The 24,932-nt window shown below is 51.5% G+C and overlaps 2 protein-coding genes across 2 annotated transcripts in view; one reads left to right on the top strand and one right to left on the bottom strand.

Annotated features, from left to right (window-relative positions):
• Positions 1-11,439: 11,439 nt before the first annotated feature.
• On the bottom strand, positions 11,440-14,160 carry LOC142881160 (fibroblast growth factor 9-like). Its single transcript, XM_076015249.1, has 3 exons — positions 13,639-14,160; positions 12,232-12,335; positions 11,440-11,813 (listed from the first exon to the last, which is right to left on the bottom strand). The coding sequence occupies exons 1-3, from the start codon at positions 14,012-14,014 to the stop codon at positions 11,568-11,570; spliced, it is 726 nt and encodes a 241-aa protein (XP_075871364.1). The 5' UTR covers positions 14,015-14,160; the 3' UTR covers positions 11,440-11,567.
• A 6,071-nt stretch (positions 14,161-20,231) lies between these two features.
• LOC142881162 (calcium uptake protein 3, mitochondrial-like) overlaps positions 20,232-24,932 on the top strand; it is a 12,297-nt gene continuing 7,596 nt past the window's right edge. The window contains exons 1-2 of the mRNA XM_076015250.1: positions 20,232-20,539; positions 23,614-23,761. Coding sequence (XP_075871365.1) covers positions 20,261-20,539; positions 23,614-23,761 — 427 coding nt within the window. The 5' untranslated portion in view covers positions 20,232-20,260. The remainder of the gene's footprint in view (positions 20,540-23,613; positions 23,762-24,932) is intronic.

The raw sequence follows: 24,932 nt of genomic DNA on the forward strand, positions 1-24,932 counted from the left end.
CTGCAAGTCGTTCATTCATCTAGTCAACATCTCTTGGGAGCCTACAGTTGGACCGATCCCTGCAAAGACCAACCTGGGTTCATGATCCAGGAGTTCTGCAGACAAACCGGGCTGGCAAGACGTTGGACTTGGTACCAATAGAATCATCGCTTGTAGTTGTGTGTTGTTGTTGTTGTTGGGCTGGACCAGGCCTGGGCAAACTAGGTGGCTCACCAAAACCCTCCATCCACCTGCTGCTGCTCCGCCACACCTGGTCTGTGTGTGGTGGTGGTGGATTGGACTCATTGTCTCAATCCAGGGTCTGCATCCTTGGAAGGAAGAGTCCTCCCTCTGAAGGAAGCGTCCTCCCAAGGACCCGGCCCAGAAGGACCGACCCAAACCCCGCCTCCCTGCTAACCACACGGGACGGTCTAGCCTTCTGTGTATTTCCTGGTTGCGTCACCGCCGTTCCCCCCCTGCTGGCCAACCCCGGAAGTGACGTTTTCATAGCATCAAGCTAACCATTGGTTGGTTGGATATTCAAATAAGTAAAAACCCTGCGTTAAAAACTGAATATTTGATGTGAAATTTCAATACTTAAATTTCTACGTTGTGTCTTTGCCAGTAGATGGCGCTAATTTCAGCCGACTTCCCAGGATCCCAGGATGCTTTGCAGCAGCACGCAAAGCATCCTGGGATACAGAAGGAGGTGAAGGATAGTAGCGGTGCAGCCTTGGTAACAGTAGGGGGCATTTGGAGCGTCCTTCTGACTTCTGGGAAGTGGGAGGAGCCTTCACGCAGTGCTGTGATGCAACTTCCTTTCAGATGCAGCCTTGGAAGGATGCAGAGCCTGGACTGAGACGCAGCCTGTGTCTCACCGGCTGCTTCCTCGTTGTTGCTTCACCAGTGTGTAGTTTTTGGTCTTTGGTGAGAGACTTGACCAAGTTGTGTAGAGACACACACAGGTTGTGTGTCTGCGCTGACAGCATCCATACCTGAGTCGATGTGTGTGTGTGTGTGTGTGTGTGTGTGTGTGTGTGTGCGCGTGCAATATTAATCCTCCTCTTTTTTGCAAACAAAAGAGCAAAGTGAAGTCATCGTGTTTTTTAGACTCTGCAGCCTGACCGCTGTTCACACCTCGCCCAGCTGGGAGCGCTCTAACACACACACATACACACACACACACACACACACACACACACACACACACACACACACACACACACACAGGAACGCAGTGCTTTGATAGGCCGTCCCTGCTGAAGCTGCTGAGCTGCATGCTGGGACCTGCGTTGGCCTGTGTGTGTGTGTGTGTGTGTGTGTGTGTGTGTGTGTGTGTGTGTGTGTGTGTGTGTGTGTGTGTGTGTGTGTGTTGCCTCTTGGGTGCGCTGGTCTAATGGCAGCACTGCAGCTCAGTGGGAGCTGTCAGTGAGGTTAAACAGCTTCTTCCTCTGTTATGATGATCATAAATCCTGACGGCCAATCCTGACGCAGCCTCAGGGGGCGCGGCTTCCTGTTTGAATCGAAACTCTTGAGCAACGCTTGATCAAAGCATTGTTATTATCCATATTAGCGTTGTTATCTCTATTATTATTATTATTATTATTATTATTATTATTGTTTAAGTGATTGTCATGGATTTGATTGGGAGCTCAACAATGCCCCCCCCCCCCCACCCCCCATTAGCCTCGAGCTAATGGGGGGAATGTCGCTCCTACAATGACAATGTGGATCCGGTTCAGGTCGTTCACTGAAAAAAACCAACGGTTCTTTTAAATGAATCATATTTGTGTATTATTCAATGCTAGTAGGGAAAAGCAGCAGAAGGGGCTAGGCTAGGTTTGGCTAGGCTTGGCTGAGCCTAGCCTAGGCTAGCCTAGGCTAGGCTCAGCATTGGAGAGGAAGGAGGCACCTTGGATGCAGAATCTCTCTCCAGATTGATTGCAAATAGGAGATAATCAATACTGCTGCAATTGAATTCACATCAGACAGACGTGTGTGGGGGGGGGGGGGGCAAGCAGGCGTTCTTCTCCTGCAGCCATTGACGACTTGGTGCTTGACACACATTTGTCATGTCGAGACCTGGTGGAGAATTTCCAACGATTATTCTGAAAAAATCCATACGGCTCTGCTGCTCCCCCTGGTGGCCGTGCAGGGGAGGGGGGAGGGGGTGGGGGGGCGGGGGGGGCTGTCATCCTGCCTTTTTGTCGTTTTTCTTTTTCACCCCCCCGCATCATCTCTAGGGCTTTAAACACACACACACACACACACAGCGTCTTTCCAACAATGACGCGCAAACAAACACACTTTCATTGATCCGCTAATCTACTGGGGGAGGAGAAGGGGAGGGGCCGGGGGGAGGGGGAGGGGTGCGGTAACGTTCAAATCGTTAGCGCTGGTTGCAACAGTAGCAGCTGGCAAGATGGAGGATGGAGGGATTCCAGCGGGGGGGGGGGGGGGGGGGGGAGGGGGAGGAGGAGGAGGAGGAGGAGGAAGAAGAAGAAGAAGAAGAAGAGGAATTGAACAAAATCAACAACTGAAACAAAGACAAGTAGAAGAAGAAAGAGAGAAGCAAAATATAAAATTAGCTTCTCGCTCCAGCAGAGGGCTCGCTGGCTCCGCCCTCTTTTCTTTCCTTTTGTCGTCCTCCAAGCCTCCTTTTTCCTCCACCCCACCTCCATCTCTCCTCCGCTTGCACGCACACACACACACACACGCACACACACACACGCACACACACACACACACACACACACACACACACAGTGCGCTGGTCGATAGCACTTGGCCGCTGATCCATCGACAGCCAGTGAGAGATGAGTTCAATATTCTTCAATTTGGCTCCACTTGCTTTAATTACTTCCACCACCACCACCACCCACCGTGTGTGTGTGTGTGTGTGTGTGTGTGTGTGTGTGTGTGTGTGTGTTTGTGTGTGTGTGTGTGCGCGCGCCTGCGTGCGTGCGTGTGTGTGCGTGTGTGTGTGTGTGTGTGTCCCACTGGTGTTGGACTCCCCGTGAAGGCTGATAATAAAAATCACTCTGGCTGTTATTGAACTGCTGTGTGCTGTGCTGAGTCTCCAGCAGGAGGCTGCTGGGGGGGATTTACACACTGCAGCCCCCCCCCCACCCCCCTTTCCCCACACACACACACACACACACGCACACACACTTGTACACTGCCGCAGAAAAGAAATGCTGGATTGTGTGTAAATGTGGTGACTGTTGCAGGTGATATTTACTGATGAATATTCCTGATGCAGCGACCATAAAGGAACAAAAGCACTCCACTGCATCACAACTCAATCATTTTGTCCTTAATAATAATAATAATGATGAAATATTTTGCCCTTCAATATTCTTTGGAAAGTCCTCGACAGATTCCCACACATTTCCCAACCCTCGTGGTCGCAGTTCTTTATTGATCCCTGCAGGACGTCGGCGGCCGTAGCAGAACCACAATGGGGCCGCGCAGCACGAGGGCAACGCGGCCGTGCAGGGTGAGACAAGAGACGCGCACGGCTGACATCCCGCAGTCAGGAGCCCTCGGTGACATCACAGAGGGCTTGTTGCAAAAAAACAAAAAAACAAAAAAAACAACCAATTCCCACTTCGTCCGAGCGGCCTCGTGTCTGATTGGACGGAGCGCCGAGGCGTTCCCAGCACCGCTAGCTAGCTAGCTAGCACTGCACCGCTAGCTAGCTAGCACTGCACCAAACCTGAACATGGCCATGATAAAAAAAACAAAACTGCTCAGCTTGGAAAGGTTCTCATCTCATCAGGAGGTTTTCCAGACGCCTCCGTATGGAGGAATATCGCTAAAGTTGTCATGGCAACACTTTACTGGGTGGCCTCGTGCGGGGCGGGGTCACGTGACCAGTCGACTGACCAGTGAGAGGGGCGCGTTACGATTGGACGGAGGAGGAGACGCAATATATAAAATAGAGCGACGGAAATGCAGACTTATGGCCAAAATGTTCTGTGCCTCCGTCCTCCTCTAGGTGGCCGGACGAGCTCCGACCAGAGTGACGGCCGACGATCTTCGCAACAGTTCAATGGGGAATTTCATAAGTATGGCTTTTATTTTGTGAGCCCGTTCCAAAGACCTCACACTTGTCTCTCTTCACCTCTGCCCTCCTTCAGCCAATCACATCGCTTTGTTCTCACGTTGACCTCACGGATCGGCACCGAGTCGCTGGGTCAAACCCTCTCCTTTCCATCCGTTCGGGGCTTTCTTTCTTCCTTTATTTTGAAACTCTGCTCTTATCGTGACTGTCGTGAGTCTCACGGTTGTGAGTCTCGTGTGCGTTTTGCTGCGGCGGCGACCTCGTCCCATTCAAATCCATCCCGCCACGGCGGTTCTGAAACAACACGGCGAGGCCGCAGCAGCAGGTGCAGCGCAAAGTCTGACCACCGGCAGCAGCGCAGCGCGTCGCAGCCAAATCCAGTCAAATCAAGCGGGGCAACTCTACACAACTGCACAACTGCACAACTGGGCGTCGCACAAAGGGCCTAGTGGGGGCGGGGGGGGGGGCTTTGTGCGACAAGACTGAAATGATTAGCGAGTGAATATTTCTGGATGGATCAACCGTTAAGCCAAAATAATAATAATAATAACATTAATGAATAAAAAGTATTGTGTTAGCGTGTTGTCTGCTTAGTGGGCCGTTAAAGGGCCCCCCCCCCATTCCCTCTCTCTCTCTCTCTCTCTCTCTCTCTCTCTCTCTCTCTCTCTCTCTCTCTCTCTCTCTCGAGCTTGCCAGTAAACTACGGTGGGCCTACACTAATGCGAAGCACGAGGATTTTTGAGGCGTCGCTGCAATCGAGCAGCCGTCCCTGGGACCGCTGAGCCCAACAGGAAGTGACTTCAAACTCCTCCTCTTTTTTTTTTTTTTTTTTCAAAAGAAAATCACATTTCCTGCGGCACGTCGCGTGTTGTAATTTTGCGGCGTGCGGATGAGAGCTGACGGACAAAGAGAGAGAGAGACGGTAGTTAGCCGGGTATTTGCAGCAGGTTGCCTTCTGCTCGGCAACGTGTTCCTGCTCCTGATGATGACAGGGTGGAGAAACATCCAGCAGCGCCGCCCGGGTCCGTCTGGCACCGCCCATCAATCACTCTCAGAGAGAGAGAAAGAGAGAGAGAGAGAGGGAGAGGGGGAGAGAGAGAGAGAGAGAGAGAGAGACTACACTGCTCTCTCCACTGGGTAGAATTGTATCCTGCCATGAAACTACAGTGAAGACGCATCCAAAAAAGGATAAATTAATTATTTATTAATTTCCCTTTCAAAATCTGCATGAACACAATCAAGAAAAATAAAAGCAAGCCAAGCAAAACCAGTTGTGTAATATTTCCAGATTTTGAAGTAGGAACAGCGAATTGCGGTGCTTTTTTTCAGTTTTGTCCCCTCTGTACCACCCCCCTGTTTTTACTAAATTTGACCCCAAAAAAAGATTTAAATAGACATTTAATCTGAAATTCCACAGGAAATGTCGTGCCCAGCCAAAAAAATTGAGTCGGCGCTGTTTCCTTGAAAAGAGGCTGAGACGGCTTCAACGTGAGGCCAATTAATTTGGGATTGATGCATAATAGGGTTACACTGCCATCTCAGAACAGATGAGTGTTTTTATATCCGACTCTTTCCCCATCGCCTGCTGGCGGCGTTTGGCTCGGACACGCATGCCAGCAGTCGGACCCCGTCTCGAACCTCCAGGGACCTTCCTTCTAGCGTCCAGCAGGAGGCGCTGACCAGAGAAGCTTCCACTCAGTGGGACTCCTCGCACCCACAGTTGCTGTCCCTGCGCGAGAGCTGTTAGCCACAATGCTAGCTTCAGGTTAGCAGGTTCCCCCCCAGTCACCATCGATCCGACGACGTGTAGCGAGCTGAAATGCTAACAATAGATATTGTCACGTAGCAATGTTAGCGCTCCAGTGTGTCATTATGGAGACCCCCTGCTGAGCTTTGCCGGGTACCTGATCCACCTTCTTCTTCTTCTTCTTCTTCTTCCTACTTGGTGGGTTTGTTTTGAGGGTGCCCCCTAGCGTTCAGTCTAAAACCAAACACTCAACTGTCGGGCAGTGTGGATTGTCCACACCAGGCTTCCTTAGAAATATGCTGGTGCAAGATGGCAGCTAAACTGGGAGCGACTGGGACCCTGGTTGATCTGTGGAGGTTCTCACATGAGAACAGTTCTAAGGGCAGGAAAACCACATGACTCTTACTGTACTGCGCTTCATCGAGAAACTCGTGTTCAAGTTCATGCATTTGTAGCCAAGCTGTTCATATTTTATTTTTTATTCTCGCGGTGTTCTGGGCAACACTCTGCCCTCTGGTGGTGAAATGTCTTTTTTTGTAACTCCTCTCCAATCCACGCAACAGTGCCGGAGTTCCACAGACCAGGAGTATCTTTTATTTCAAGGCCCAGTGCAAAGCGTGTGTGTGTGTGTGTGTGTGTGTGTGTGTGTGTGTGTGTGTGTGTGTGTGTGTGTCCGTGTGCGTGCGAGCGGTGGAACGGCAAACTACGTCAGAGTCGGAGGTTGAGTCACTTGTGAGTGGAGCGACAGCGTGAGGTCATCGGCGTCTGAGAAGAACTTCCCTGAAGCCCGGCAGGACCTCGGCATTCTGTTCTTCACGCTCTGAATTCACCGTGGCTGAGTCACCGCCGTTCGTCCCAAACATGGCGGCGCTGAGAGACAGTGAGTGCTCTGCTGAGTGTGTGTGTGTGTGTGTGTGTGTGTGTGTGTGTATGTGTGTGTGTGTGTGTGTGTGTGTGTGTGTGTGTGTGTAGGGGTGTGTGTTGACGACTGCAGGAAGAACACCTGTGTGGATGTGTACCGCCAGAGATCACCAGCTTCTACACCTGCATTTTAGAAGAGACACACACACACACGCACACACACACACACACACACACATGCAAGACTGCTGGTTTGAGAAATGCTGCTGAATGTTTTTGTCTAGAAAAAAAAGAACAGCGCCTGATTCTCTGACCCGGTCTCCTCCCGTCTGTTACTGAAGCGTCCATGCTAATGCTAATGCTAATCTTTGTAGAAGCAAAGCTGCGTTGATTCTTCTTCTTCTTCTTCTTCTTCTTCTTCTTCTTCTGGGTCACCCTCAGGGTCAGGGTGAGGAGCTTTTCTTGGTCTTGGTCTCCGCTGGTACGGCCTTGCCTGCAACGCTTGCTCCCCCGGTGATGAGGCACCATAGCCGGGTGGGTTGAGAGCGTGTGGGCGTGAGAGGAGTGACGCACACACAGGAGAGAGAAGTGATCATTATTATTATTATTATTATTATTATTGATCTTCAGCTTCATCAGTGTGAAATATTCCTGAGAAATCACTTCTGCTGTGAAGTTTCACCTCCCAGCCAGCGAGGAAGATCTAACCAGAGAGTGGAAAACCCCAGAGTACACACCCCTACACACACACACACACACACACACATCAGTCAGACAGCCTCTAGTCAGGAGAACCCCTGGCTCACCTTCACACAGATCCACAGATCACACAGGCAGAATTTGTACCAACATGAATCCACGCCGTCACTTTGACTCACGTAAACATCACCCCCCCCACCACCACGACCCTCACCCCCCCCCCCCACCCTCCGCTGCTGCCTGCAAACACTCAGATCAAAGAGTGAGACGGTAACCTGACAGGCCGACAATACTGAGAACCCACATGCCCCCCCCCCCTCACCCCCCTCACCTGAAACCCACCTGTTTTCTTGCAAACTTTCATGTTTCACCAACCCCCCCCCCCCCCCTTCTCTCTCTTCCCGCTCAGCCATCACTCCATCCCTGGCAGCTCCATGCTGGTACTCAGGTGCCACCGTCCGTCTGATGTCCCCTCGCTCAGCCCCCCAACCCCATCTTTCCCCACCTCAGCCCCCCTCAGCGCCGCCTTCAGTCCTGCTGGGCCCCCCAACCCACCTGGGCCCCCCCTCATACCTCCCTCAATACTGCTCGGTGCCCCCCCTCCCCTCCCAGTACTACTCGGCCCCCTTCAGTCCTGCTCAGACCCCCCCCCCCCCGGCCGGCGCCCGCACCAGCGGATCAGAGCGGCTGCACTGAGCTGTGTCTTCAACCAGACACATTGTATCCCCCCCGCTGGGTTGCAGAGGTGGCTTCTGATTGGACGCTGTTTGCAAGGTGCTGCTGCATGGAAGTGTGCAGCGCTTGATGCAGGCTGACGGTGCAGCTGCAGGACATGAAAAGGCAGTGTTGGGAAGCCGATGGTGTGATGCAGGAGATGCTTGAAGGAGACAGCAGCTGTTCTAAAGGGGGCCGGCCCGTAGGGGGCGTCTGACTGTGGTTTGCTGCATCATTCGCTGCTATTTGCTGTGTGTTGTGTTGTGTTGTGGTGCCGCCACGCCACCTCATGATTAAGGGGGAGGACAGACAGCGATGTCCTGAGACTGCAGCAGCAGCAGCAGCAACAGCAGCAGCAGCAGGCAACCACAGGTCTGAAAGGTTCTGCTGAGGCCGCTGGGCTTCTTCTTCCACCTCATCCATGGAGATGGCAAGAAGAGTCCAGGCCTACGGTTTGGTTGGTTGCTTGTTTGTCGTGGTGGTGGTGGTGGTGATGGTGGTGGTGATGGTGGTGTGATGCTGTTAGCTCAGTGAGTGGCGACTGTCGTCATGCAGAGAGAAGGTTGCGGGTTGGATTCCCATTTTTCTTTGTTTTCAGGATGTCCTCACCGTGTCTGGTTTGCACGCTGGGTCGATTTGTCCGCTGTTTACCATCTGCCCCCCACCCTTGATTGGATCCAGGAACCCCCCTGCCATCCTAAAAACCGGAGAACGGGTCATGAAGAAGACGGATGTCTTTCTTCCCCTCCATGCGCGCAAACGATTCTGGGTTAAAAAATCCGATGTCGCTGCACCGCCAGGAAACTCAGGCGCTGTTTGCACTCGGTCATTTCGTGCGTTTTTCGTATTCTGATCGGCAAAAAACACAGGAAGTAACCAAGTGCAAACACTCCAAATCCGTTTTGTCATGCGACCACCAAAACCACCTCGGGAGGTGGTTTTGGTGGTCGCATCGCATGAAAACGCATTGGTCACGGACGTGCGAACAGAATGCGAGCTCAGTCCACATTAAGGACCGCCTCCTCCAAGCACCTCTCCCATGTACGTACTTGGTCGGCGCCCCCGCCTCCCGGCGTCGTCATTATAAAGCTACAAACAAGAAGCCAAAACAAATCATTTTTGTTGGACTCGTTTATTAGCATGCTAATAAATTTCATTCCATTAGCATTAGCGTATTTTGTCAGCGGAGCAGCGGTCGCAGTTTCCCCACATATGAGATTAAATGTGTGACGTTAAATAAGACAAGAACGACCTCCTGACCTTTTGTGTCTACCTAAAAAAAAAAAGAGCTTAAATCTAATGAAGACAGCGCAGATACCAGGTCCGGTCCAATACAGATACCTGGTCCGGTCCACCACAGTGAGTTCATCCCCATTCTTCCTTCATTTCTCATCCTGGGACTCCGCCCAGAGACTTTGTGGGTCTCCTAATGTGAGTGACGTCTGGCCTGCTCAGCGACAGACGCCATGCGAAGGGGGCGTGACTCAGCCATCCAGCCAGACAGACAGACAGACAGACAGACAGACAGACGGGGTGATGATGATGACGGAGGGAGGATGAAAGGCTGCGGTCGCACGCTCGCCCTGTCAATCGCTGCTCTGATTGCCGTCGTCTGTCAACATCTGGCGCTGCTGCCTCGTCACATATTTTGATGCTCTCTCAGCCCCCCCCCCCCCCCCCCCCCACACACACACACACACACACAACTAAAAACAAAGAGAGTCAAAGTGACTTCAGCAGAAAGACACAGGAGTGAATGAAGGGAAACGGGACTCCTTCTCTCCGGACGCTCTTCACTTTATTTCTCTTTTTCTTTTTTTTTTCATCTCATACCTGCAAAAATATATATTCTCAAAATAAATAAATATATGAAATAAATATATACTGTATGTCCAAGGAAATGAACGAGTCATAAATAATCATCCAGAATGTGAACGTGCGCCTCTGCTGCTTCCTTCTTCTTCTGCGCTGGGCTCCACTAGTCCCAGCAGAACCGCACGGTAGTCCAACATCTGTCCGACATCTGTCTGTCAAACATCTGCCCAACATCTGTCCAACATCTGTCTGACATCTGTCTGTCAAACATCTGTCCAACATCTGTCTGTCCAACATCTGTCCAACATCTGTCCAACGTCTGCGGTAAAAAAAAAACTCCAGCCAGTCCGTCACTTCTCCATCTTCTTCTCCTCCATCTTCTCCTCCTCTGGTTGTTTCTCTCATGCATTTCGTATAGAAAAAAAAGTCACATTTTCAGAGCAGCATCTGTCTTTGGAGTTTTTCTTTCTTTCCTCCAGCAGTAGCCATCCATCCATCCATCCATCCATCATCTATCCATCCATCCATCCATCATCCCACCATCCATCCATCATCCATCCATCCATCCACCCACCCACCCATCCATCCACCCATCCCCATCCATCATCCATCCACCCACCCACCCATCCATCCACCCATCCATCCATCATCCACCCATCCACCCACCCACCCATCCATCCACCCATCCATCCACCCATCCATCCATCCACCCACCCACCCATCCATCCACCCATCCATCCATCATCCACCCATCCACCCACCCACCCATCCATCATCCATCATCCATCCATCCATCCATCCATCCATCCATCCACCCATCCATCCATCCACCCATCCATCCATCATCCACCCATCCACCCACCCACCCATCCATCCATCCATCCATCCATCCACCCATCCATCCATCCATCCATCCATCCATCCATCCATCCACCATCCACCCATCTCAGTGCTGCAGTCCATCTCTCCATCTTCTCTCTCAGCTGACGTGGCTTCTCTGCAGTGCATTAAACTACCTTCCTGTGTAAACCAGCCGCACGGCCGTCTTGTGGGTAAATGTTTTAATAATTTAAGCGGTCGTGGGAATGCTGAGTCTCATCCTGGGCCACAGCTTTTACAATGAGAATGAGAATTATCATCAGAAAAAGAGAAGCTACGAGCAGTCGGTCATTAAATCTCACACCCTGCACTGCTTTCATGCACTTTGAATGAGCAGGTTGCCATTCACAGGTGGTGGTGGTGGTGGTGGGGGTCCGTGGGGTGGGGGGTGGGGGGGGGTCGGGTGCCGCTCGAGTGTCTGCTGCTGCTTAGTCCAACAAAAGGGGGCGACAGCGAGGGGCTCAGGTTGCCTCCGTGTCTGTCAGTGGGCGTCTGGCTTCTCCAGGAAGAGCAGCACCAGTTGAGTTAAAGCCCCCCCCCCCCCCGCCCCCCACACACACACACACAGTGAGGGTCTCTCCTTCATCCAGCCATGCCAGCTGTGAGCAGCAGCGCTCGCCTCCTGTCGTCCCGCTGCTGCTGCGGGCGCCCAGAGGAGCTCTCACCCCCCCCCCCCCCTGTTGGCAGTCGTCGGTACTGCAGGGGTGCGCTTGCTCGGATTTGCTTTTCCAAGAAAGGCCTTCTCCTTTTTTCTGTCTTTCTCCCTCCTCCTTCCTTCTTCCTCCCCCTGACCCGACGGGCCGGGCCTCAGCTCTGGCTCAGGACCTCCCTGTAGAGCTCGGGGACCCTATCCGGGTCCACGGGCCTCGGCAGGAAGTGGGTGAAGCGCTGGTGACGCCGGGACCTGGTCCCGTCGCGGGAGCTGCCGTCCTTGTTGAGCGCCACGAAGTAGAAGGCGCCTCGTTCCCCGTGGCGGTAGATGTTGGAGGAGTAGGTGTTGTACCAGTTCTCCTCAAACTGCTCCCGGAAGACGCACTCGGCGGAGAGCCGCGCCTGCAGGGGGTGGGAGGAGGTGGGAGGAGTCAGTACAGTCGCAAGACAGAGTTGTTAAAATAAAGAAAAATTAATAGATTAATTAACACGTCTAAGTTTCATCAATCCAGTGCAATCAGTTCTCTGCAGCGACGCTACAGCAGCAGCTGATTCGCTCAAACACATCACAACATAAAACATCATTTTTTATCACAATTTCAAACGGGAAAGTTGAAGGTTGTGTAAAAAAAAACAGTGATGCGTTGTTGTTTTTTTTGTTTTTTTTTACAGATTTTACGGTAATTCAGGACCTTCTCTTGTGGCTTTGCAGCGCATAGCTGCGGACTCCACCACTGAGGGAGTGTAGTAGTGAGGTAGTCAGACATGTGCCACCTGCTGGCCGTCAGTGGCGCGACAGGGACAGGACGTGGAGACTCACCGATCCGTACAGGGCCCCCTTGCTGTTCATGGCCAGGTACAGGCCACTGTCCACCCCCCTGATGCTGACCAGGCCCACCGCCAGGCTGATGAACTCCAGGATGCCTGCAGACACAGCAGCAGTTGTTACAGCAACACCAGGCAGGCAAGACGCAGCCCAGTGTGGCATGAACGAAGACCTTCTGATCCCAGTCAATGAGACACACACACTGCTCTAATTCTAATATTCTACCACTTCTCAATAGTAATCACATCCAACTTGTTTATGTGTAAGTTTGGGTTTAAACATCGATTATTTTTTTTTTCAAAGGTTGCAGCCTCTCGCCTACAGATTCATTTGCTGAATCGTTCAAAAGGCTCCAAATAAAAGAGTCAAGAGTCTTTAAAGTGACTCGACAGAACCTGACAGGGAGCAGCAGCAGCAGCAGCAGCAGCAGCTGGGAATGTGCAGCGGCCCTCTGGCTACAAAGTCACATCCTCCTCTCAGTGTTTGGAACGAGTGAAGAGCCAAAAGAGGAGGAGGAGGAGGAGGAGCAGGAGCAGGAGGAGGAGGAGGAAGACCTGCTTCTGATCTCTGACGCCTGCAGATGGAGCTGCTGTAACAAAATAATACACCACTTCAATCTGGGCCAGGAAATGCAAACACTCTTCCCCTCAAGGCGCTCCTGCTCCTGCTCCTGCTCCTGCTCCTGCTCCTGCTCCTGCTCCTGCTCCTCCACCTCCTCCTTCTCCTCCTTGCATGGAACTAACTTTGCTTGGACTGCAGTGTTTCTGCAGCAGGAAGCTGCCACACTCGCAGCTTCCTGCTGCTGATTGGGATTTGCCTGAAGCTGGAGCTGCCTCTGAGTGATGACAGTGGAGCGGTGATTCTCTGGCCTGATGTTGTGGAAGTGATTGCTGATTGGCTGTTCATGTCTCAGTGCTCCACCTCCTGATCTCCTGCTCTCTGCTCCACTGCTCCCGCTGCTTGGTGTCCAGCAAGAGGCCCCGGTTTGACACCTCAGAAGAAGAAGATCGCTTCAAGCCAATCGAAGCAGAGTCCCTGACCGACACACACACACACACACACACACACACACACACACACACACACACACACACACACACACACACACACACACACACTTTCCGGTTCAATGGTTTCCACCTTTCAGGTTTTCTTCTTACTTATAAATGATTTTTTTTTTTTTTTATCTATGTCTTTATTTCTGTTGACTTCCTATAATTCTTCTTCTTCTCCTCTTTGCTCTGCTCTTCCTTCGCTGTCATTCTGCACATTTCCTCCACGTGACTTTCACGCCTTCTATTCTATCTTGCGGGCCTCAGCGGAGCCATCGTGGTGAAAGACCCGCCGGAGCCCGAACAGTACACGAACATTACATGGAGTGGTGATGCTGCGGCTCCGTACCGAACCTGCTGTGGTCCGTCCTGGTGCCCTGCACGGTGCCGTCGGCTCGGATCTCCAGGTGGAAGCCGGTCCTGCAGTAGAGCTGCCGCCGCCTCAGGATGCCCTGCAGGTGGCTGAGGTTGGCCAGGCTGCGGGAGAGCCGCTCCGAGGAGACCATCTGCTGCTGCTGCTGCTGCTGCTGCTGGAGCTGGAGCTGCTGCTGTAACTGCTGCTGTTGCTGCTGCTGCCGCCCCACGCCGCCCCCCAGCATCGTCAGTCCCGTCACCGAGCTGTAGTCCGCCGGCCCGGCGGGGGTGAGCACGAACTGGGAGCCCACCGGGCCGAAGCTGTCCAGGAATCCGCTGGAGAAGCTCCCGACCCCGGCCACTGCCCCCATCACAGAGAGGCTCCCCGGAGGGGGAGGGGGAGGGGGAGGAGGTGAAGAAGGTGGTCCGGGATCCGAGTAGCGGTCCTGGTGATGGGAGCCTCGGTCCGCTGTGCGTGTCCGGATAGAAGCGCAAGAAAGTTCACCCAAAATGAAAAAAAAAAAAAGAAAAAAGAAAAAAAAAAAAAATGCAATTTAAGACGTGAACTGAAAGAGTGGAGGAGGAGGAGGTTCGGTGGTCCTGGTCGGCGGCGCTGCTCTAGTCCAGGATCCCACTGGGAGCGACTGGCAGCTGCTGTTGGTGCGAGCAGGTAGAAGCCCGCCTGTCCTCTGCCTCCACCCCTCCGCTGCTTTTATTCATCCCTCCTTCCCTCCTTCCCTCCTCCTCCTCTCTCTCCGCCCCTTTACGCGCTGCCTCACTCTCTCTCTTCCTCTCTCTCTTTCACACACACGCACGCACTCCCACACACTCCCCTCAATTGACTTCGGATTTTTTTTTTTTTTTTTTTTTTTTATGTCTGCGGCAGCTCCACTGCGCTCTCTCTCGGCTCCTGCAGCGGCAGCGGCAGCAGCAGCAGCTCACTGCACTATATGGAAATTTCCCACGTGTTCCCTGATTTTTAATGCAAATATTGCGCCGCGGGCGAGTGACGCCCCTCCACAGTGGATGACTGACTGGACTGGATCTCCCACCCACCGCCGCCACCACGGCTGTGGCTGCTGCTGCTGCTGTTCTTGGTTCCAAAGCAGCAGTCATTTATTTAGTTAATATCGTTCGGTGAATCAACTGGCAGCAACTCTGCTGAGAGAGAGAGAGAGAGAGAGAGAGAGAGAGAGAGAGAGAGAGAGAGATGTTGCCATTGGTCTTTACAGCCCCTCCCCCTCGTGACTCAGGTGCCGCGCAGGAAAACCCCCATTTGCGTAATTTTCGCACTCAGCTGTTGATTTATTGCCTCCCTTGTTTTATGTAACACACACACACACACACACCTGTGCAAACGGCATCACTTGACTGTCAATCCCGCCTCATTGATCTCTGATCTCCTCCTCTTGTCATGTGGTCTGAGAGCAATCATAGGAGACGCGCACGTGCTTCAAAGTGGGGCGTGGGGGTGGGGGGGGGGGGGGGGTGTTATAACGACAACCAGGGAAAAGGGGGGGGGGGGCGGAGTTAAGAGGTTTGGAGGGGGGGGGGGGGGGGTTGGACCTGTTTGATGTGCCAGGAGGCAGGTAGCAGTGCAGCACCTTGACACTGGATAGAGAAAGAGAGAGAGAGAGAGAGAGAGAGAGAGAGAGAGAGAGAGAGAGAGATGGATAGATTGATGTACTTTATTGATCCCAGATTGGGAAACTACACGGTTGCATCACTAATAAAAAAAACAAGACAACCAAAAAGCTCCACAGTAATTCCAGCAGTGAGAAGAACACTGAAATCCATCCAACAAACAACCACAGCAGAGTTGCAGGATATCATGTGTAATGTAATGTGTGTACGTACTGGACATTTGCATTGGATTCACTGCTAATTTGCTCCGGACTTGTGACATGTGCAGTGACAGTAAAGCAGAATAGAATAGAATAGAAGGCCGTTATTAATACCACAGTGGGGAAATGACAGCAACTGTACAGTGCAAAGATGGAAATTATATCAATCAATAGAATTGAGTCAATAAAGAATAACAAAACATTTGTAGGGTATAAAATGAAAAAAAAACCCCAGATATTTACATTTACAGCGACATGTTTGGGTTTACAGCTGTCTGCATATCTAATCTGATCTAATCTGATCTGATCTGATCTAATCTGATCTAATGTGAACTCTGTCATTCTCAGGGATTTAAAGCTCCTGATGATTCGTTTTCAAAGCGGGACTTTCTCAGTGCTGCCTTCAAGGACCGCTGGAGTTCCCCCAGACCGCAGCTAGAACCCCCTCCTCCTGACAAAACACACACACACACACACACACACATTAATAACCTCCAGGCTACCAATCCACTGATGCATTTGCTGCTGCTGCTGCTGCTGCTGCCTTCCCATTGGCTCGTCACTTTGTGGCTGCATGAGTGGGTGGGTGAGTGGTGGTGATGGTGGTGGTGGGGGGTTATAACCCTTGGGGTGGGGGGACCCCCCCCACACACACACCTCTCCAAACCTGCAGTAGGATAGCAGGCGTCACTCACCTAGCAGCAGCAGCAGCAGCCAGTGACAGCTGCGGGTGGGAGTCATGTGACCCTGGGAAAGTGGTCACATGCAGTGAATGGTGATTGGAGTTGACGTCTTCATTCTGCCCCCCCCACCCCCTCCTCCCCCGAGCCCCCCCACCCACCACCCCCGATCAATATCCAATGTGTCAGTGAGGAACTGATCAGCTGCAGGCGACTCGGATCAATCAATCCGCTCCATTGGGATGGGGGTGTCGGGGGGGGGGGGGGGGCGAGTTTCTAATTTACGGGTCATAAATAATAATGATGGAAGTGTTGGGGCGGGGGGGGGGCGGAGGGGGACCATCTGGACGGTAGTTTAACTGCTGCGTAAAATGTTATTTTTGTGAACACAATCTGGCTCCATCAAGCAGAGAGAGACATTATTATTATTATTATTATCATTATTATTATTATTATTATTATTATTATTATTATTATTATTATTATTATTATTATTATTATTGTTATTAGGGCATGGCCCTGTTCCAATGCATTCAGTAATTCACTGACACACAATGATTGTGATGATTGCAGTGTGTACAAGAGTGTTGGCAGGTGAATGACAGTAAAGCAAGTAGAGGAGGAGGTGGCTGATCATTGGACACAGACATGAAGACTTTATTCCATGAGCCAAGAGTGGAGAACAGTGGACAACGGTGATGAAGGGTGGAGAACAGTGGAGAGCTGTGATGAACAGTGGAGAACAGTGGAGAACGGTGATGAACAGTGGAGAACCGTGATGAACGGTGGAGAACAGTGGAGAACAGTGATGAACAGTGGAGAGCAGTGATGAACAGTGGAGAGCAGTGGAGAACGGTGATGAAGGGAGGAGAACAGTGGAGAGCTGTGATGAACAGTGGAGAACAGTGGAGAACGGTGATGAACAGTGGAGAACCGTGATGAACAGTGGAGAGCAGTGATGAACAGTGGAGAGCAGTGGAGAGCAGTGATGAACAGTGGAGAACAGTGATGAGCAGTGGAGAACAGTGGAGAGCAGTGATGAACAGTGGAGAGCAGTGGAGAACAGTGATGAACAGTGGAGAGCAGTGAAGAACAGTGATGAACAGTGGAGAGCAGTGGAGAACAGTGATGAACAGTGGAGAACAGTGATGAACAGTGATGAACAGTGGAGAACAGTGGAGAACAGTGATGAACAGTGGAGAACAGTGGAGAACCGTGGAGAGCAGTGGTGAACAGTGGAGAACAGTGGTGAACAGTGATGAACAGTGGAGAACAGTGGTGAACAGTGGTGAACAGTGGAGAGCAGTGGAGAACAGTGGAGAACAGTGAAAGGCTTCTGGTAGTGAAAGATGCTGAAACCAAACAGATGTTCCAGTTTTCACTCCTCCTCCTCCTCCTCCTCCACTGTTATCACCATCAGGGAAAATTCTCTGCAGTCGGCACAGAAATGAGAATATCAAAGCGACACATTAAGAGCTTAATGGCCTTCATGAACCTTCTAATTCCTCCCATTTGAAGCCCGGTGGGTTTGTGATTGCCTCCGTTTGATGTCTTTTCAAACTGGAGGCTAAATGGGGCCGAGGTTGAACCCCCTCCTCCTCCTCCACCTCCTCCACCTCCTCCACCTCCACCGCGGCGCTGCTGCTTCATGTGTGAACAGGTGACATAGGCCGCCACACCTCCTCCCTCCCTCCCTCCTTTCTTCTGCAACCATCAAAGAGGTGAGAAAAGCCCCATCAGGTGAGCGCTAGTCCTGCACGGAGACACTTGAAGGAGGAGTTCATCTTTCATATCTCTTTGATATCTCTTTGATATTGTCTCCTTTCTCCCCCTTTCATCCTTGGGAACCTGCCCAGAGAAACTTTGTGGCCACGATGACCCTCGACTGAAGGAAGAAAAACAAAAGACTGACGTCCCACCGCGTGTCGAGGCCTCGACTCGCTTTGTCCTTCACTGAAGGTCAAAGGTTGGGCCTCTAACTTTTTTGACTTGTGTGGCCACAGTGGCTTCTAAAAATGTGACAGAGGGAGTCGGAGCAGCAGCAGATGGATGGAGTGTTTTGGAGAGTGACCTCATAGGAAGAAAAACGTATAGATTGCAGTTTGATAGTTTGACTTAGAACCACCCCAGAACCACCACTGGACTGTCTAGACCAGGAGGGGGAAACCCTTTGACTGGTGGGGCCACAGTGGGTTGTAAAAGGTGACAGAGGGACCCGGAGCAGCAGCAGATGGATGGAGTGTTTTGGTGACCTACCACCCAGAATCAACCCAGAACCACCTCAATCCACCCAGAACCACCCAAACAACCCTAGAACTACCCCAGAACCACCCCAGAACCATCGAGAACGACCTAGAATAATCTAGAACTACCACAGAACCACCTAGATCACCCAAACAACCCTAGAACTACCCCAGAACCACCCCAGAACCATCGAGAACAACCTAGAATAATCTAGAACTGCCCCAGAACCACCTCAATCCACCCAGAACCACCCAAACAACCCTAGAACTACCCCAGAACCACCTAGACCACCCAAACAACCCTAGAACTCCCCCAGAACCACCCCAGAACCATCGAGAACGATCTAGAATCATCTAGAACTACCCCAGAACCACCCCAGAACCATCGAGAACGACCTAGAATAATCTATAACTGCCCCAAAACCACCTCAATCCACCCACAACCACCCAAACAACCCTAGAACTACCCCAGAACCAGCTTGATCACCCAAACAACCCTAGAACTACCCCAGAACCACCCCAGAACCATCGAGAACGACCTAGAATCATCTAGAACTACCCCAGAACCACCCCAGAACCATCGAGAACGACCCAGAATCATCTAGAACTACCCCAGAACCACCAACTGGTGAGACAGGTGGGGCTAGAATGAAGCAAAGCAAAGTTGCAACATAAAATGTGTTTGGCTCTTTATTGAAACCACTCTGAACACTGCAGACATGGAGGAGATGCAGCTGTTTGATGACTGACCGACTAATGGTGTCATTTCTTCAAGTTCGGCCTAATGGCCCCATTCAAAAGCTTAACGGGCCGCATGTGGGACCCCCGGGCCATAGTTTGCCCACGCCTGGTATGGAAGAAAGATGCTGTGAGTGCAGGAGCAGTGGTGGTAGAAGATGTTGGAAGATGATGTATTTAAAATCAGTTCCCTCTTACTGCAGCACCAGGTTGTGACCTGTGTTCAACATCGGGCTAAAAAGAAAATCTGTTTATCGAGGTCTATTTAAAAAAAAGATATTGAATCATCAGGTAAATTCTAATCTAATCATGTGACAGGTGTGTAAATGTCTTTCATTGCTTCTCTGGAGGGGAATCATACTCAGTGCAGTCATTATACTTCTACATTGAGCTCATTGTCCAACTGCAGTGGACAGCCCTGATCCAGTTCATCACACACCACTGTGTCAACATGGTTGGTCAACACAACTGCACGAATCCAGTCTGGTATTCATCTTCAACCTCCGACTATGAACAGCAGCTGTTCAAATATACGCAGCATAATAACACTCACCCTTCCTTCCTTCCTCCCTTCCTTCCTCCCTCCCTTCCTTCCTCTCCTTCCTTCCTTCCTTCCTTCCTCCTATCCTTCCTTCCTTCCTTCCTCCTATCCTTCCTCCCTTCCTTCCTCCTATCCTTCCTCCCTTCCTCCCTCCCTCCCTTCCCTCCTCTCCTTTCCTCCTCCTCTCTCCCCCACTTCATCCACTAACAGAATTATGTCTTAATATTAGATCTTTAAACTTGGCAGAAATATGAAAGTCGCTGCTCTCGAACTGTAACTCCTGACTTCCTGAATCCTCTCAAGTCTTTGTGTGTGTGTGTTTTTTTCATGATGTGCAACTGTGTGTGTGTGTGTGTGTGTGTGTGTGTGTGTGTGTGTGTGTGTGTGTGTGTGTGTGTGTACTCAATGTCTGTGCTAAATTGTTCATCACACTGAAGTTTCCTTGTCACGTAGTAGTGATGAAAAAACTCGCTCTCGTCCACTTGAGACATCTCGCGATACTTTGGCACGGGACGCTAACTGGAAGCCTGGAATCACAGCAGCAGCAGCAGCAGCCTCGGTGGGGACAGTCATGGCCGCCCTCCGCAGAGTGGTGGCGCTGCTCGGTCTCCGGGCAGCAGCAGCCGCAGCAGCAGCGGTGCGGAGCAGCGGCTCTGTCAGCGGGCAGGGAGCCGCGGCGGGGCGGCCACGGAGGCGCTGGGCCGCCGGGGTGTGTGTGGCGGCGGGCGGAGCAGCAGCAGCAGCAGCAGCTGCGGGGCTCTGCTGGTTCGGCAGCAGGGAGACGCGGACCCGCAGCAGCATCAGCGGTCTGCTGGCCTCCATCCCGGCCGTGGTGGAAGCCAAGGAGAAGGTAAGACTGGACTTATTTATTTATTTTCCCCACACTAGTTTGAACGGAGTCTGGTGCTGATGACGTCACTCGGTGCCGCGATTTAAAAAAACAAAAACAAAAAAAAACAGCGACGTCGTGGAAACGTCTCAGCTGAAACGAAAGCGCTGAGTTTCTATTTTCATTTTTATTTTTCGACAGTGTGAGTGCTGGAGCCTCTGCTGCTGCTGCTGCAGCAGCAGCTCCACTCTGTCGTCCTGCTGATTCACTGCTGCTTCTCTTTCTTTCCAATCATTTCCCAGGCGGTTTAAGCTGACGTCACTGGTTCCAGTGGAAACACTTTGCTCACTGTTTTGGGAGGTTTTGGAGGGAGGAGGCGCGCGCGCGCGCGCACGCGCACCACCAGGCACAACAGAACGTTGGCGCTCTCCGCACGTGCCGGTGCTGAAACGAGAGCACGGCGGTGGTCTGGTGTTTACTCACAGTTAGCCAGTAGGCGAGCTGGGTTAGCAGCCTGCTAGTTGGGTTAGCTGCCTGATAGCTGGGTTAGCAGCCCGCTAGTTGGGTTAGCAGCCCGATAGCTGGGTTAGCAGTCTGATAGCTGGGTTAGCAGCCTGCTAGTTGGGTTAGCAGTCGCTGCGGTTTCAGCAGGTTCAGTTCAGTTGGTGTGAAGAACCGAAAGATGACGACTCACTGACTCACTGACTCACAGTGGTCGGTCCAGTTGTTTGTTCTATGGTGATGTCATTTGATTAATAGATAGATGGATGGATGAATAGATAGATGGATGAATAGATAGATCGATTGATGGATAGATGGATGGATAGATGGATGGATAGATGGATGGATAGATGAATAGATGGATGGATGGATGGATAGATAGCTAGATAGATAGCTAGATAGATGGATGAATAGATGGATGGATGGATGGATGGATAGATGGATGGATGGATAGATAGATGTACTTTATTGATCCCAAATTGAGAAGCTTCACTGATGCAGCACTAAAACAGTGCATAATATAAACACTACAGTGGCCACAAATCCCTCACATCAAACAAAGTCTATTTGATGGTTGTGTGTTGCGTTCAAGCGTCATCCCGGATGCTTGATGCTGCAGGCAGCCGAGAGATTGATTGATCAATAGCCAATCACGTCACGCTACATCTGAAGAATATTAATAGATGCTCAGCTTTGTTTTCAAGCACTTTCATTCAGTGATATTAAGTTGATTCCGATTCCGATGCTAACTGCTAAGTGTGCAGCAGCAGATCAGCTGCAGTTTCCCAGTTAACTGCTTTTGGCCCGGTTCCAGTTCCAGAGTGGGTCGGCTCGATGCCAGACTGGGAAGTTCCGTCTAGAGAAGTGTGTGTTGTGTGGCTCCATTGACTGGCCCTCTGATTGGACCACACGGTGGCCTCAGAGAGATGGCCGGGTTGGCAGTGCGACGGCTCCAGCGGGGGGGTAAGGGGGGGGGGGGGGGGGATAAGTAGCCATCTGTTGGCCACTAGAGGCAGCGGCGGGATCCTGCGGAATAATGAGGTCGACCAGATCTGGAGGAAAATCAGCTGCAAAGAGGAAAACAACGCAACACTGCTAGCAACCAATGCAGCGAAATGGATAGGAAAAGAGCAGTGTTTCTCAACTGGTGGCTCAGGACCCAAAAGTGGGTCGTGGAGCTTTTTTGATTGGGTCACAAAATATATTTATGGAGTAACTATATATACATATATGTATATATATATAGTGTATATACATGATGGTCCTCAGACTCCACCAGCTGAGAACCACTGGTGCAAAGTGACTGCTGCAGATTGGAGCCAGTGAAAGACGAGGAGGTGGTGTTGGTGGTGGTGGTGGTGGGGGGAGGGGGGGTTGCTCTTCTTCTGTTAGTAGAAACTGAGATCATTTGGGAATTGACCAAAATCTCTCGGTAGTTGTGCTCATTCAATCGCAGTGCAGCGACAAACAGGAAGAAGCAGCTGTGTGGAAGACGACGGGATGACGTTCAGCCTCAGTCACTCAGTTTCTACTGCAACGCCTCCTGAATGCTGACTTCCAGGTCCAGTGGCCAGATGGTTTCCCCCTGTGGTGGAGGCGGCCTCAAAGCCCTGCTCCACCACTCGCTCTGCTCATTAGCACGTTAGCCGAGCTGGCGGAGCAACATCCTCCTGTGCTGCAGGAGCCCCGCGGCTAAAACTGGTTTGAAGCGGGAAAAAAACACTCTGGTAATTATTATATACTGCTAATTATTCATCTGGGTTGCTGCTGCTGCTGCTGCTGCTGCTGCTGCTGCAGGTGGAGCTGCAGCTCTTCAAGCTCCAGTAGCCTGAAGCTTGAAGCCAGACCACGAGCTCACGTTAGTCTCTCCTCAGTTGGTCCTCATTGGCACGCAGCAGCGCTAATGATAGCACACAGCGCTAATGATAGCACACAGCGCTAATGATAGCACAGAGCGCTAACAGGCCGTGTGGCCAAAAATAAATCCTGTCACTATCAAGAGATTCAAGATTCAATAACTTTATTGGTCTCATGCTCAGTGCTGGATGTAAAGTCCAGTGTGAACACAGTGAAGAAAGAAAGAGCTGCAGGAACCAAAGTAGACCAGCAGGGGGTCAACTCTCTGCCACAGTGGGGTGGCCAGAGGGAGGGGGGGGGGCTAGCGGAGCAGCAGCAGTTGGATGACTGACTGACTATTAATATCATTTCTACAAGTTCGGCCTTTTAAAAAGCTTTGACAGGGCCGCATATGGGCCCCCGGGCCGTAGTTTGTCCTTGCCTGGTATAGAATAACACGACATTACAACGATTTTTTTAGTTTTTTTTAAACGACACTGGCATCAAGAAATATGTGGAGTGTGGCTGAGGCTGCAACGCTTAGAATGATTAGATTAGAGACTAAATAATAAATAATAAAAAAGAACGGCAGGACTGGACTCTCCAGCTTCTACTGCGACTGCTTGGTTGTGACAAGGATTGAATCAAATCAATGAGTGTCAACCATCAGGAAACTAAACTAACAAGCAGGTGTGTGTGTGTGTGTGTGTGTGTGTGTGTGTGTGTGTGTGTGTGTGTGTGTGTGTGTGTGCGCGCAGGAGCGAGTGTCGGACCTGGAGGACGGGGACGTGTACATGTCGGCCCACGAGCACCGCTTCCGCGTGTTCAGCTCGGTGGAGTACGAAGGGCAGCTGTACATGACGCCGCAGAACTTCATCGAGTCGGTGACCACGAGCCAGCCACGCAGTACGTACACCACCGGGGGGCGCCGGTGAGCGATGTTTACCGCCGGCCCACCGGGCCCAGTGGGCTTCTCAAGATCACTGGCCCGACTGAAGAGGATGCAGTGCCCGCCGTGCCCGGCCCGGTGTGGCGCCGTGGGTTTACTCCCTGGAGGCTAACGACATTAGCATTAGTGTTAGCATCAGCGAGAATAGAAAGAAAGATGGCTGGTGGTAAAGGACAGACTTGGACTGCAGCTTCCAGGTACTGGAGGAGGAGGAGGAGGAGAAGAAGAAGAAGAAGAGGAAGAAGAAGGAGAAGACTCCCACCACCACCACCATCACAAGGCTGTCGGTGGTGGTGGTGGTGGTGGGAGTCTTCATCCCTGGAGGTTCATCCTCCTCTTCCTCTTCCTCAGCCACCAGTAACACATCAGTCAGAGCAGCTGGCCTCCTCGCTTTTGTTTAGTCTGAGGTTAATGTTAGTCAGACACACACACACACACACACACACACACACACACACACACACACACACACACACACACATTCCTGTCCTCTGCTCCTGTGTTCAGAAGCAGTTTGTTCATTTCTGTGGTTATAAAAAGCAAAGTTTTAAAAAAGGAAACAAAAACAAAGTCACAGGTTTCAGCAGACGACCTTCTGTCCACTGCAACACACCTGCAACACTGTGTGTGTGTGTGTGTGTGTGTGTGTGTGTGTGTGTGTGTGTGTGTGTGTGTGTGTGTGTGTGTGTGTGTGTGCGTGCGTGTGTGTGTGTGTTTCCATCCAGCAGGGCGACATGCGATCCGAGCCTCCAGTCCTCCTAATGCCTCCTTTGAAGTGGAATTAGATGAACCTCATATCAAAGTGCACAAAAGTGCCGTGTGTGTGTGTGTGTGTGTGTGTGTGTGTGTGTGTGTGTGTGTGTGTGTTTGTGTGTGTGTGTGTGTGCGCTTTTATGGGGACATTCCACGCACTACAAAGACGAGCACTTAGACGCTACAAATGGGCCCTGTGACACTGTGTATATACAGCCTGTGTGTGTGTGTGTGTTGTGACTATCCCTCGAAGCATTAAGGCACATTGCTAGATCATACAGATGCTATCTGACTGAGGCCACCCAAACTCACTCCCCCTCCTCCTCCTCCTTCTTCTCTTCCTCCTCTTCCTCCTCCTCCTCCTCCTTCTTCTCT

This window comes from Nelusetta ayraudi, unplaced genomic scaffold (assembly GCF_046127955.1).
Source record: "Nelusetta ayraudi isolate G7.1 ecotype Tasmania unplaced genomic scaffold, CSIRO-AGI_Nayr_v1 ptg000183l, whole genome shotgun sequence".
In the NCBI taxonomy this organism is placed as follows: domain Eukaryota; kingdom Metazoa; phylum Chordata; class Actinopteri; order Tetraodontiformes; family Monacanthidae; genus Nelusetta; species Nelusetta ayraudi.